Source organism: Amblyomma mixtum, chromosome 3 (assembly GCF_055824585.1).
Source record: "Amblyomma mixtum isolate Tamu chromosome 3, ASM5582458v1, whole genome shotgun sequence".
In the NCBI taxonomy this organism is placed as follows: Eukaryota; Metazoa; Arthropoda; class Arachnida; order Ixodida; family Ixodidae; genus Amblyomma; species Amblyomma mixtum.
Window position 1 is genome coordinate 141,233,959 of NC_143014.1, and position 12,647 is coordinate 141,246,605.

The 12,647-nt window shown below is 43.5% G+C and overlaps 1 protein-coding gene across 2 annotated transcripts in view; it reads left to right on the forward strand.

Moving 5' to 3' along the window:
• The window catches only part of LOC149352176 (follistatin-related protein 5-like), a 321,346-nt gene that overhangs the window by 286,375 nt on the left and 22,324 nt on the right, over positions 1–12,647 (forward strand). The window contains exons 5-7 of one of the 2 annotated variants that reach the window (XM_089581323.1): positions 2,631–2,873; positions 5,932–6,147; positions 11,597–11,763. In XM_089581323.1, coding sequence (XP_089437449.1) covers positions 2,631–2,873; positions 5,932–6,147; positions 11,597–11,763 — 626 coding nt within the window. The remainder of the gene's footprint in view (positions 1–2,630; positions 2,874–5,931; positions 6,148–11,596; positions 11,764–12,647) is intronic. The other variant, XM_089581324.1, reaches the window with a different exon arrangement.

The window sequence follows — 12,647 nt, forward strand, 5'->3', positions numbered from 1 at the left end:
TTTTTTTTTTTCGCCTATGAAAAGAAAAAAATATACTTGCGGCCATGGATGCGCCGCAAAGCCGAAACGCGATTTATCATGCCGCAGTGACACATGGAGAGGGTACAAAACAAAAGCGATTGAAAACTATCTATTTTCGCCTCAAGGTCGCAGTTTACCTATCGTTCTCATCGCACGCAAAGTCCGAGCGTCAAAAAACTGCGCAGAATAAAAGGGGACGCAGTGTACTTGCGGATATTTTTACGCTTTAAGAGTAGCATAAAGACGCTAGACTAAGGATAAACACGCACTTCTATACTTCCCAGTCATGTCTACGAGCTGCACTGGACGGCGAACTTTCGGATTCAGAGCTTTCACTTGCAGTGCGAAACGCGTTTACGGTGAGTCACTCACTGCGACAGATTCCTGACCTCGAGAGAGCGCCAGGGCTCTGTTTTGTAAGCTTTCGTTTCCCTTTCCTTTCTTTTGGTGCCCCACCATTGGTCATCGCCGCCTTTGAAGAGCTAGCCGGCGAGCGACATTGCTACTGTTTTTCTAAGTTATCTTCACTTGTCATACTCCGTCCCGGCGCTGAGTTCCGGCTACGCGTGGTCGATCATTGCTTTGCGGGAAGTGTGTCGAAACGCTCTAGTGTAGAAGTGGCCGAGGCCTCCAATCATGCTGCACTCGCTGAGGTTATTATTTTCCTCCAGCATGCTAATAACCTTGTCAAAATACTTTCTTATTTTATTTCCAATAAATCTTCAGCACGCAACACAGTGGCTAGGAATGTGTGGGCTCTTGAAGAACCTTCCTTTTGGCGACGGTGCAAACCTTCCTTTTCAGCTAGTTCGCGCGATGCTACTAGAAACATGAGCTAAGAGCAGAACCGACGTCGGAAACGCGAATAAGCTAACGCTCGCCATTCATCAATAAACTTTAGTTATTCGTTGGCGCCACATTGTGTATCTGCTCTTATGCTCGTGTCCGCTTCTGTCTGAGTTAAAACCAGTACTTAGTTTTGCACTTTCGTCGCCAAACTGTATGAACCAAAATATCCTTTTTATGTTTAGCCGCCGCGGTGGCTCAGTGGCTATGGTGCTCGGCTGCTGGCCCGAAAGACGCGGGTTCGATCCCGGTCGCGGCGGCTGAATTTCTTTGGAGGAGAAATTCGAGGCCCGTGTACTGTGCGATGTCAGTGCACGTTAAAGAACCCCAGGTGGTCGAAATTTCCGGAGCCCTCCACTACGGCGTCTCTCATAGCCTTAGTCGCTTTGGGACGTAAAACCCCATAAACCAAACCAAACCTTTTTATGTTTAATATAGGAAAACTGGCAACGGCTATCTAAATGCTTTTAAAACTAACGAGGCTAAACCCAATGCGCGTACATCAAATACATCAAATGCATGTTAGTAGAAATTGTCTAGCCATATACTTGAGTGTTAGTAAGTTTTTAATTATTGAACTGGTTCTGAAAGCAAAAAATTATGTTCTGAAAGCCGCCGCGGTGGCTCAGTGGTCTTGGTGCTCGGCTGCTGACCCGAAAGGCGCCGGTTCGCTCCCGGCCGCGGTGGTCGCATTTCGATGGAGGCGAAATGCTAGAGACTATGCGATGTAAGTGCACGTTAAAAAACCTCGATCTCAATTCCCACTTCGCACTCGGCCATAAACGAACGGCAAAACCACCTGCTGCGTGTCGTATATTTCCGTGGAGAGTTTTTGAATTGCAACGATGACCTCATAGCAATGAGTTGTATGTGCACTGCGTATCCTCCTAGCTAATAAGCCAATTAAATTTGGCCTGTATGTTAAGCGAGGTATTACATAATCACCTCGAAACTGTACGGCGCCGTGTATTTCGTACTGTGCCGGATAACGACCGCAATTCATTTTATTACTGACCCTCTTAGCAATGATGTTTAAGTAGAACAGTAACACTGATATCTGGGAATATGCGCATTATTTGCGAAAACATTCACTGACAATGCATAAGCATCGTCCTTTCTTACTTAGCTTTAACGTTGTTTGTCTGAGGATGTTAAATTTCGCTTGAAAAACTTGTTAATATATTTAGCTCTTCAGGAAAGGAAATTTTTTATTATATGAAAACGAGCCCGCTTTTTGAGCGCTAAAGCTTGCTGTACGAGTGTGTTTTTCACCTGACGTTATGAAGTTCGCCATGTCATATGTTCACTGAACTCTCGATTGGTACAGAAAACCGCGCCTGATTTTCTCTAGCGTGCTGTGCTGCCGTTCAGCTCCTGGAGTCTGCACCTGGAAATAGAGCTGATTTGCCCGCTTCTCCACTGCCTTATTTCCATCCATAGTAAATAAGAAATGTCCTTGTTTCTTCTACTGACATGCATACGTGAAGATGCATGTTCAAAGTTTTTCCATTTGATACGTGGTGCGCGTACAATCATAAGAACGTAAAACCATCTCAACTAACATTCACAACGCACACCTTTTGTAAACTTGCTGTTATGCTCTACCGTCGCAAGCTAAGCAGCAAAACAAGAAAGCAAGAAAAGAAGTGAGGCTTGGCCTTGCTTTGCAATAGTTGGTCTGGCCTTAATGCGTGCTTGAACAAGCTCTCAAGTCTTCCAGTAAGCAGCAGACTGCGTCTCTCTTTTGTTTTTTTCTTAAACAGGGGTAGAGCATGCAAGCTCCACGGAGAAGACAAACTCGACGCAAGCCGGCACGGAGAGCAAAATGGAGAGGACGGAGATGCCTTCGTCGTGGACGAATATGCCTTCTCACGAGGCAAAGGTGGCCACAACTACCGAGTCCGAGGATTCGACGCAGCAGGACTGCACTCAACAGGAATATGACTTTATGAAGGAGAACTTGCTCCTCTACAACAACGCAAAGATGACAGATAACAAGAAGACAGGTGAGGAGACCTTAGAGTATGGAGCATTCGCTTATCGTTTTCACTGAGCTATCGCCTATGCCCTGTAATTTGGGCAGTTTAATCTTACGACGTGAACTTAAAAAAAAGGCGGGCCAGCAAGAACATCATTCACTAAAATCAAATATGCGACTGCATATTCACTCTCACGAAGCTCTTCACGTGACTGCCTTACAGTTATGAGAGTGCAAAACTGCGTGCTGTCTATTTTGAAGTGGCATCATCAGTAACCAGTTATGCTTATGAAAAGCGTATTCAGAAGATTTGATTAATTTTCTTGCGTTAGACACTCGTTATTTGTAATAAGGCATTCTATACAAGCCTTTTTTCAAAACTCGTCTTTGATTTCAATTCACCTCAAAGTTGTACTTAGCACTTTGCCTAGTAATGAAAGGTAAACCTTCCTTCGTGTACCTTTCGAAGAATTAATCAATCAGGGCACCTTCATGGTTATCTCAGCTCTAGTACCGTCATAGAATATCATAAACTGAAGTAAGCCGATTTTTCAGAAAAATACCCTTTGATCAGCTATTGCAGGATGTGCCTTCTTAAGCTTCAGAAAGCTAAAAAAAAACGCATCACAGTGAATTAATTTGCATTTCCTTACATATATGGGCGTAGACTGCTTTTACGTAGTTGCTGGCACTTTAACCTGATATTAAAGAGCAGGGAACTGAATAATAAAGTATCCCACCGGTCATTAAACAAGCAGACAGTAAAAATCAAAACCTGTAAATAAATAATTGGATGAGATGTGAAATATCATCATCCCCTTGAAGATTGCTATATATTGGAGGTTTGGGTCTTGAGTCGTTATACAAGGCTTGCCGCATGCCGGATGATATTTTTTTATACAAAACACGATTTTTTTAATGAACAGCTCGACCGCTACGAGGGTCCCGCTTTCGTTAAACATCTCTTAAGTTCGATGGACACAGAGAGGCAAGGAGCCGTCAAAGCCTGTTTGCTATTCACCCAAAATTTCTAATCAGTATTTAAATTATTAATCAGGATGTGGCATTTCAAAAGCAGTTTAGGAGGAGTTCAGTTTCAGTTTATCATTTCCAATCGTAATGCATGGCACAGCATGTTACTAAAGGTGGTCCTGTAGTTTAAATTGACAGGGGGACCTCCTGCTAGTAAGTGCATAAAAAATAATGGAGTTATAGGCAGCTCAGGTGATCAAAAAATATTAGCAACAAGAGGCGAGTACGCAATATAAGAAAAATATATAAGATCAATCACATGTTGGTATAGTACAGTATTAGAGAATAAAGCATCAAAACAGATATAATATTAGGAAACCTATACGCAGTAGGTACATACATATGGAAGAGAATAAAAAAATGTGTGAAGGAGTAGAAATGAACGGCAATACACATCGTTCAGAACCATGTGGTAATTATCACGTTGTGCAAAGTAACAGAAGAAGATTAAAAGTATTGTTTGCAATTGGTTTAAACCAAGGTAAGCCAAAAGTGTATTTTTAGTACATGGTGAAATTAGGATAATGTGTGACATGACTAGGCAGAGGTGGTAATCAGTTCCAGACGGGTATTTCTATTAGCATAACCGTTTATTTGCCACAATTAGTACGGGCTCTTGGTAAAAGTAAGTTATTTTGCTCATAAAATCTCGTATTACTGCACTTAACTAAATGAAGGGCATTAATAGTGTTAATTATCTTATATTTTCTATGGGCACAGACATTCAAGAAGCACTATTTCTGATGAGTCTCAGTTGCTATTCGAAAAATATTTAAAATATAGAGGACGACAGAAACGGGCAATGTATACTGTTTAAGTGCAATTAGGCGGCGAAGTCATGAAAGGTGAGTTTGTCCTCATGATGTTATGCAGTAAATTAGCTGTCTATGTATGAATTAAAAGTAAAGAGAATGGAGTGTGCATAAAGCGGGTAATAATAGCGCGCTGTTATTAGTACCTTAATTCCAAAGACAGTTTTGTTTATGAATACTTTATTGTATACAATATAAGAAAAGTATACAAAAATAAAATAATTTGTTATTGTACATTAACGTAATTTACGAGTATAATGTATAGTAATATCAATAAATAGCAGTATAAAATAGCTGTGGCAACCCTTCACCGTAGTAGGCCATACTGAACTAACACAATTTACAGAGTTTTAAAAGTAATAGTAATTGTTTAGATCCTTTTTCTTTGATGTTCTGCCCTTATATGCTCCGATTCCGGGGCTGGGCGCACTGAAATTTATCAGAAAAAAATTGGTTCCCATAGAATCACACAGGGGTCGCCTCTGCGCGAAACGCGTGGTGGTTTTGAGAAGTCCCGAACCACTTTAATACGTCGCCAATAAATAGGAGTGCATACAGAAACTGTCACAATGAATCCGGCGCAAGCTACTTCAGAGAGCACGCTTCTTTAAAAGCGGCCTACCGCAAACCTCCACTCCGGCCTCAACATCTTTGGAAAAGAGCAGTGATGTGTGTTATGTTGTTTTTTTTCTCGGATTTTATTGCACAGATCTCAGTTCACAATACTGACTTTGAGGCGAACAGTGTTACCAAGTTTCTTATGCCACCGAACGAACGAATTTATGCTATCTCTCTTCGCAGCGACTGGGCGTTAACAGGCGCGGACCGGTCGTGGTAGGATGTTACAGAATCAAAAGAGAAAAGAAAAGTAGCGAATTGTTTAAATGTTTCGCCTCAAGCGACTCTGCATGCTCTGGATTGCCTGCAGGAAGGATTTGCTGATTCGCGCTTGCGAAAAAGTAAAGCAGCTGTTCTGGATTTGCGACGCATAGCGAGAATGTAGTGAACATCAGCAATTAGGGTTCACACCCTCCAGGTTACAGTTACGGCAATCTTGCACATGTCAGCAGAATGCGTATCAACCGCAGAAGCAGCCGTAAGTTATCTTGGCTTCGTCATCGTCCTCCTTTGTGTCAGCCATGGCACAGGAGATGCAAACGCCATATGGCCATGAAACATAAGGCAACCTGTAATTATCTAATTAAGGGAATTGATTCCCTCTCTTCTTGCATTGCCCCTCAGGGAACGAGTACTTGGTGAGCATCATGTTCTCGCACTACGACCACAATCACAACGGTCTGCTGGAGGCCGAAGAGCTGTGGAAGGCCGGCGAGGAAGACCGACTGGGTCAGCTGTCCACCGTCTGCATCCTGGCCGACATGCTGCTCTTCGACGACGCCAACCACGACGGCCGGCTCAACATCAACGAGTTCTATCTTGCCTTTAGTAAGTTATACAGTAAGTGCGCCCCCGCTCGCTCTTCCCTCTCCGCTTGCCGCGCTCGCCAACGCTGGCCTGCGCCCGTGTTGCGTCGCTTTCTGCCGTGTGAGGGCAGGTCGGTCACGCGCCCGCGTCTCACGCCAGCACCGATGCTTTCGCTTTCGCTTGCTCGACTTCGATGCCTCAACAGCACGCCGCCCGTTCACTCTTGGCGCCTCTCTCTTACTGACCTCTTGCCGACGCTGACAAAGGAGATCGCGTCAGATGCAGGCGCTGAGCGTGCCCCGGGGTCGCACTCAGGACGGATCGGCGAAGCGCGGCATGAAATGGCGGCGCCGTGAGAGCTGTCGACAGCAGCCTGAGTGAAAGCATCCGTGGAAGGCAGTTCAGCCACTTGAGCTTGTTCTCGCGCGCCGCATCGGCGGCTCAACTCGCCGGAGCAGAGCGTGCGTTCTAGAGACAAAACTTAGGACAGAAGAAACAGTTTTAACGTGTGCGTGCGCCTAAGAATGCGCCATAATTCTGGTTGCGAGCAGACAAACGGTGGCAGCCCTGAGCGCGGTGTGTTTGCCAATGCAGTCACTGGTGCTCAGAGAAAGCATCTGCAATTTTGAGTGTTGCCGCAAATGTCTGAATGCCTGCTCTTGCGTAATGCACCGAGTATTGTAATCATTTTTATTCAGGGGGATTTTTGCCAGCCAAAAAAAGACGTACACACGTGGGAGAACCACGTGTCCTGGCTTGGCGCATGCGTGGCTGTCACTGAGCGGTCTGTTCAATAAAAATTTCAGTTGTTAGTCCAGCCGTTGTCCTGTGTGGTTCTCCTTCATGTGTACGTTTTTCTTTTTCTTGGCCGGCAGAAATCCTCTTCAACATCCCATACGAGGGGGTACCCAAAAGAAACCGGACTAAATTTTTTGGTCGGCAAAGCTTCTGTGGAACCGCGTTTTGCCACTAGGAGCGCATAGAACGAACATTCCAGAGTCAGTAAGCCGAGTGCCGTCGTTGAAGGAGGTCAGACTAGTTTAGGCAGAGTTTTAGAGTGATGACTGTTTTGTGTGAATGTCGTTTTTGCAATGGCTGATTTTCGTGAACAGCGTGCGCCGGTGAAATTCTGATTCTCGCTCGGAAAAAGTTGAATGGAAACTCTTGAAATATTAAGAAAGACGTACAAGGACGAGGCTATGGGGACAACTCAAGTGTTCCTGAATCGACTCCTGAATCAAAGCAACAATCATGCCAATGGAAAACTTCAAATTAACCTCGCCTCAAGAAAGCTAGTCAGGTGAAACCAAACCTCAAAACAATGCTGATTTGTTTTTTCGACGTGAGAGGAGTCGTCCATTGAGAATTTGTTCCGCAGGGTCAGACAGTTAGCCATGCTTTCTACTTGGATGTTTTGAAAAGATTGGGCAACAGTGTGCGGTGGAAGCAGCCAGATTTGTGGCGGTCGGGTGACTGGTTTTTCCATCATGGCAATGCCCCTGCTCACACAGCCCTGTCTACGACAATTTTGGACCAAAAATGGCATGACCCCTATTCCTCAACCCTCATACTCTCCCGACCTTGCCCCGTGCTACTTTCTTTGTTTCTTAGAATGAAAAAATAGGTGAATGGAAAGCGTTTCGCTGATGTTGCTGAGGTGAAGAAAAAAACGACGGAGGCACTGTCAAGCATCACAAAAGATTAATTTAAACAATGTTTTGAAAAATGGAATGAAAGATTCGACAAGCGTATCATTGCAAGTGGGGAATACTTTGAAGGAGATTGAAGGTCTGTGCTTAAAATGTGAAAAAATAAGTTCATACAAAAATAAGTCCGGTTTCTTTTGGGTACCCCCTCGTACCAACAGGCCCACCATTCAGCCTTGCTTCATTTTTGTTCTTTCCAAGTGCATCGCTGAACAGGTACTCTAAACGTGGCTGCGTTGCAGCTATGTTTGTCAGCAGAATTTCTGGAAATGTGGAAAGCAGCGGCGCGACCCTATTTACAGTGGGGCACGAGAGATCTCTATTACGCCTAGTGAACGTTGGTCATGCACTTATTGGGAGCGTATTTTCTAACATTTTTTTCTTGTGGTTCTATTTTGGCTTCTTTATTCTTCGTAGCTATTACTTGTGATGGCGCTATTGATAGCCAGAGAGCATTGTCATTCGCCGGCCTTCGCATTAAAGAGGCTGACAAATGCCAGAGAGGCGAAATAATGAGCTGAGAAAAAAAATCGCTATAAAGTACTGATTACTGTTATGCTCAAAGATTTGAAATTATAAGATGTAATGCGATGCAGTACTAATTTAAGCTATCAAAAAAAGTGCTGACAGGCAGGTTTCTCATTATTCATGTCGCCGATAAGAAATCAAAGCACACACCAAAAAAACGAAACTAGTTATTGACGAAATAACCATAATAATGCAAGAAAGAACAGGCTTCGGAAAAACTCTATGAAGGAAATACTGGTTGCTCTTCAATGAGTACTGTTCAGTGGGCTGCGAGGGATGCTGGAACGCTTAGATCACAGATTGAAAAAAAAAATTAGGCTTTTTTACAAATTTTTCCCCAACTGAGCGAGCGAACCTGCCTTGACAATGTTTACTGCTGCTGCGGAGTGCCACGCAAGTAATTTCTTCTGTTTCGTTTGCTTTGCAATGAAACAAGGTTCCGAGAACAATTAGCTAATAATAGAATTAGCAACAGCAACACGCCAAAATTAGTAAGCTTAAGGCACGCTTTTCATCGCAGCAAGGAAGCTGTATACTCTTAGCGCTTACTCCTGTTTGCTACAAAAGTAGCTTCGTTTCCTGTCTGCTGTTCGCTTCTGTGTTTCGCCCCCTGGTGCAAAAGTTTGAAGACAAAACCTCAACAGTCACTTTGCGTGAAAATAGAACGAGAATAATTATCTGCTCGGAAAACAACCTCACCTTCCTTTACGCTATATAACCGGATAGAGCTTCAAAACTTTTGCTGCTGTTTAGGCTTCTTCCAGCAGTAATTATTGAATGGTTTGTTGTAAATGAATACCACGTAAAGGTGGCCACAAAAGTTTTCGGAACAAGAAAATTGCAATAGTTTTAAATTGCTTTGCAGTTTAGCAAGCAGCCGTGATCTGAAGATAATGTTTTGTACTTACCTGCACGACCTGCACAATGCAGCCCTGAACGCCTGGCCACACCAGTTGGCAGCGAGTAAACTCGGTTTTTTCGTGGTTTCGATGCTCCGAAAACATTTGTTGGCGCCTTTACGTACTAGAGATGTCATTGTATAGTTTTGAAACGTTTGGCAAATTTCTGTTATGAAGGGGTCGCCACATCATTATCAAAACTCTCTAAAGTAGTTACCACAGGCTATATTATCCATTAAGTCGCCAAATGGCAATAACTCAACATATTACTTTAAAAAACAAAGTGGCATACAGGCTAACGTTCTTACGGTACAAGTTCGGCATCTTAATTAAGAAGCCATCGGTACCTGCGGTACCTGCCACCTTTTCTACGCGGGGAAAATTCTAAACGATGTACAGTTCAAAAACATATCACCATTTTGTCTTTTAGATTTTGTCCTTTGTTTCAAGCTTAATTTTCTGCAGCCAAATCCAGGTGTTTCTCGCTAACGTTGCATCAATATGTGCACCTTCTATATTGTATTGAGCTGCCTTTGCCGTAAGAGGATACCGGCTTGTTGTTCAGACAAGATTGGTTTGAACGTTAAAAGTATGATGTCAAAAAACACCAATATGAAGCGGCCAAATATATTACGTCTTGTAAGCAGGTCAGCTCTTTGTCGTCCGCTCGTCAGGCGCTTTTTATGCTCTGCACTTAAATTTAGAACTTGTCACGAACTGCCAAAGGAGGACGAGAACCGGCGTATTCAACATGGTAAGAAGAGGGATAACCTACCATAAAAATTAAAAAAGAAGCAAAACTTTAATAAGCTGAGCAACCTCGGGACGACTTTCTTAATGAGTAGTTTCAAAACTGCCATGCTTGGGTCTAAACAAATTTCAAATCATGATATTAATTTTGTTCTATGACAGCCCTTTGAAACATTGCCAAAATCTCAGAGCAGCTTTAACATGCCCCTAGCTTATACAAAGCTGATGACATGACAAATGCTGATTACGCATATTTCGAGCTCTATAGCACATGGACCTTATGACACGTCAATGGCATGTAGAGTATTTAAAACCGTTACCTTCTGCAGTAATAAGAACTTTCTGAACATCAGCGGAAAAAAGAAATCAAAGCAAAACTGTGGGTAACCTGCAGTATGTTGTCTTTTCTTAAGAACAACAGCAAAAGTTTATGAGGTGTTTTGCTGAATCGTACGGTGGTTACTGGCGGTTCTACAATATCCTTCTGTCACAGCAAACTTTATCACCCACATTTCGGATTCTTCGGCCTGACTGACCGCTCATAATAATTTATAAAATAAAGCCTCACTTGGGTAGTGCACTGCATTCAGACGTGCCAAATATAAAATTAAGAATACTGTGACTACTTCATTAATTTATCGGCCACCGAAAAAAAAAAACATGTGATGCCGCTTTGAAGGCATTCTTATCTTAGACGGATATTTCATAGCTTTATTAAATGGATTACAGCATTCTAACACATTAAAACTCTCTCATTGTGGCTTCAATATTTCTTTTTCACAAATCTTAATTTCAAAACAGTCTGGTGCTTAATCCCGAATATTCTTGAACACTGCATAGCAGATGAAAGCTGCCTAGCAGGTCTGTTCGAACACAGTCCAGAACGGAGCCTATAACACTAAAGCAGCTAATGAAGGAAAAAACAACAAGGACTTTCTGGTGACCGTTCTCGGGTTTGAGTTTCGTAGCAACTGCTTTTTTTATTGCGAAGCAATACTACTTTCACTCTCAGCTCCTCGCGTGGCAAGGCCGCGGTAGCTACCATTGACCTTGAGCGGCGCGCCTAGTGGTGTGACGTCACAGCTCCAAGAGCAGGGCTCCAACTTGTGCCGTCGCGAGTCGAGGCCGCGCGTGGTGGCTGCTGCCTAACTCCTGCGCCCGCCGCGCGCGGCGCGCCTAGCGGTGTGACGTCACAGCTGCAAGAGCAGGACTCCAACTTGTGCCCTCGCGAGGCGAGTCCGCGCGTGGTGGCTGCTGCCTAACTCCTGCGCCCGCCGCGCGCGGCGCGGATTGGATTGGACTGGATTGGATTGTATAACCGATGCATCACCACAAGTCTAACCACAAGCACCACCACCAGCTACACTACCAGCTGAACCATGGCGTAGCTACGGTTATTGCTTTCACAATTACCGGGCTTAACCAAGCTAAGCCACAGCCATTTTTTTCCTTAGTCATTTCACAATTTCTTCAAAGTTTGCTCACGGTGCATGTGACATCACTTATAAAGCAGCTTATATGAAATAACAGCGTTCTTTGTGCTTGAAAAATAGACGCAAAGGTCTGCTGCTACATGTCTTTTTCATTCTTCATTCCTAGGCGTCTCGGTTGTGTCGCTGGATAAGTCTCTCGAGGTAAATCACGTGACAGCTCGTGTGGGCGACAATGTGGAGATCAAATGCGACGTCACCGGAACGCCTCCTCCTCCTATCGTCTGGCGACGCAACAACATGGACCTGTCGTCCCTAAGTGAAGACGAGATCAAGGCAAGACAGCTTACGCTTTTATACTACAAAAAAAAATCGAACTCAAGGATGCGCATTCTTGGTGTTCCTCACGAAATCTATCTACCTCACAGTTTAAATCTGACGGGAGAAATCAAACTCTGAACATACAAGAACTCTAAGGGGGGGGTTACTTTGCATGTTATATTCGGCCATAATATAAATTCGAACACCAAACGCAGATCTTCATCTAGCACGTAGCGGCTTTGATGCGCACACACACTTTTTTCCCCCTTGAAAGGGTGCTTTGTTTTTATATGATTCTTTAGGAGGTGAAGTCAACCCCTTCGATGTGGGAAAATGAATGCGTTTTTAAAATGTAGCATTTCTTGCTGTTGCTTTTAGTTATAATGCGCGTTTACACCGAAACTTTTCATTAAAGGCGCTATCACATTAAACATGGCAGTCGGACTTGGACGTGAAGCATTTTTTTAAAACAAAATTGTCCATGCCATGTAGCTCATGTTTTGTCTCTTGCTTATTTATAAAATGGCGTCGCTGAGCGCGTTATAATCGCCGAAATCGCGCTTACTTCTTCTACGTCATCAAACACACAAAGAGCGTCTGCATTCGATGCATAAGGACTGCAAGAGTCGCCATTTTATGAGTATGCATTGCGCGAAAGCTAACTGAACGAGGTTTCAAACGCGTTTTTTTTTACGTCCGATATTTCGAACAACATTGGTGACAACGAAAATTTAAAAACAAGGCTGACGAAGGTGGGCCTTAATTTCGCAATATTACCTTGCCCCCTAAAATCAAAAAGAAAAAAGTTGGTTAGCTAATTTTAGATAATTAGTTGCCTAATTATTGATCCATATCAGGCGCGTAACGTCATCCTTGCTGTACAATCAACCTACACATAC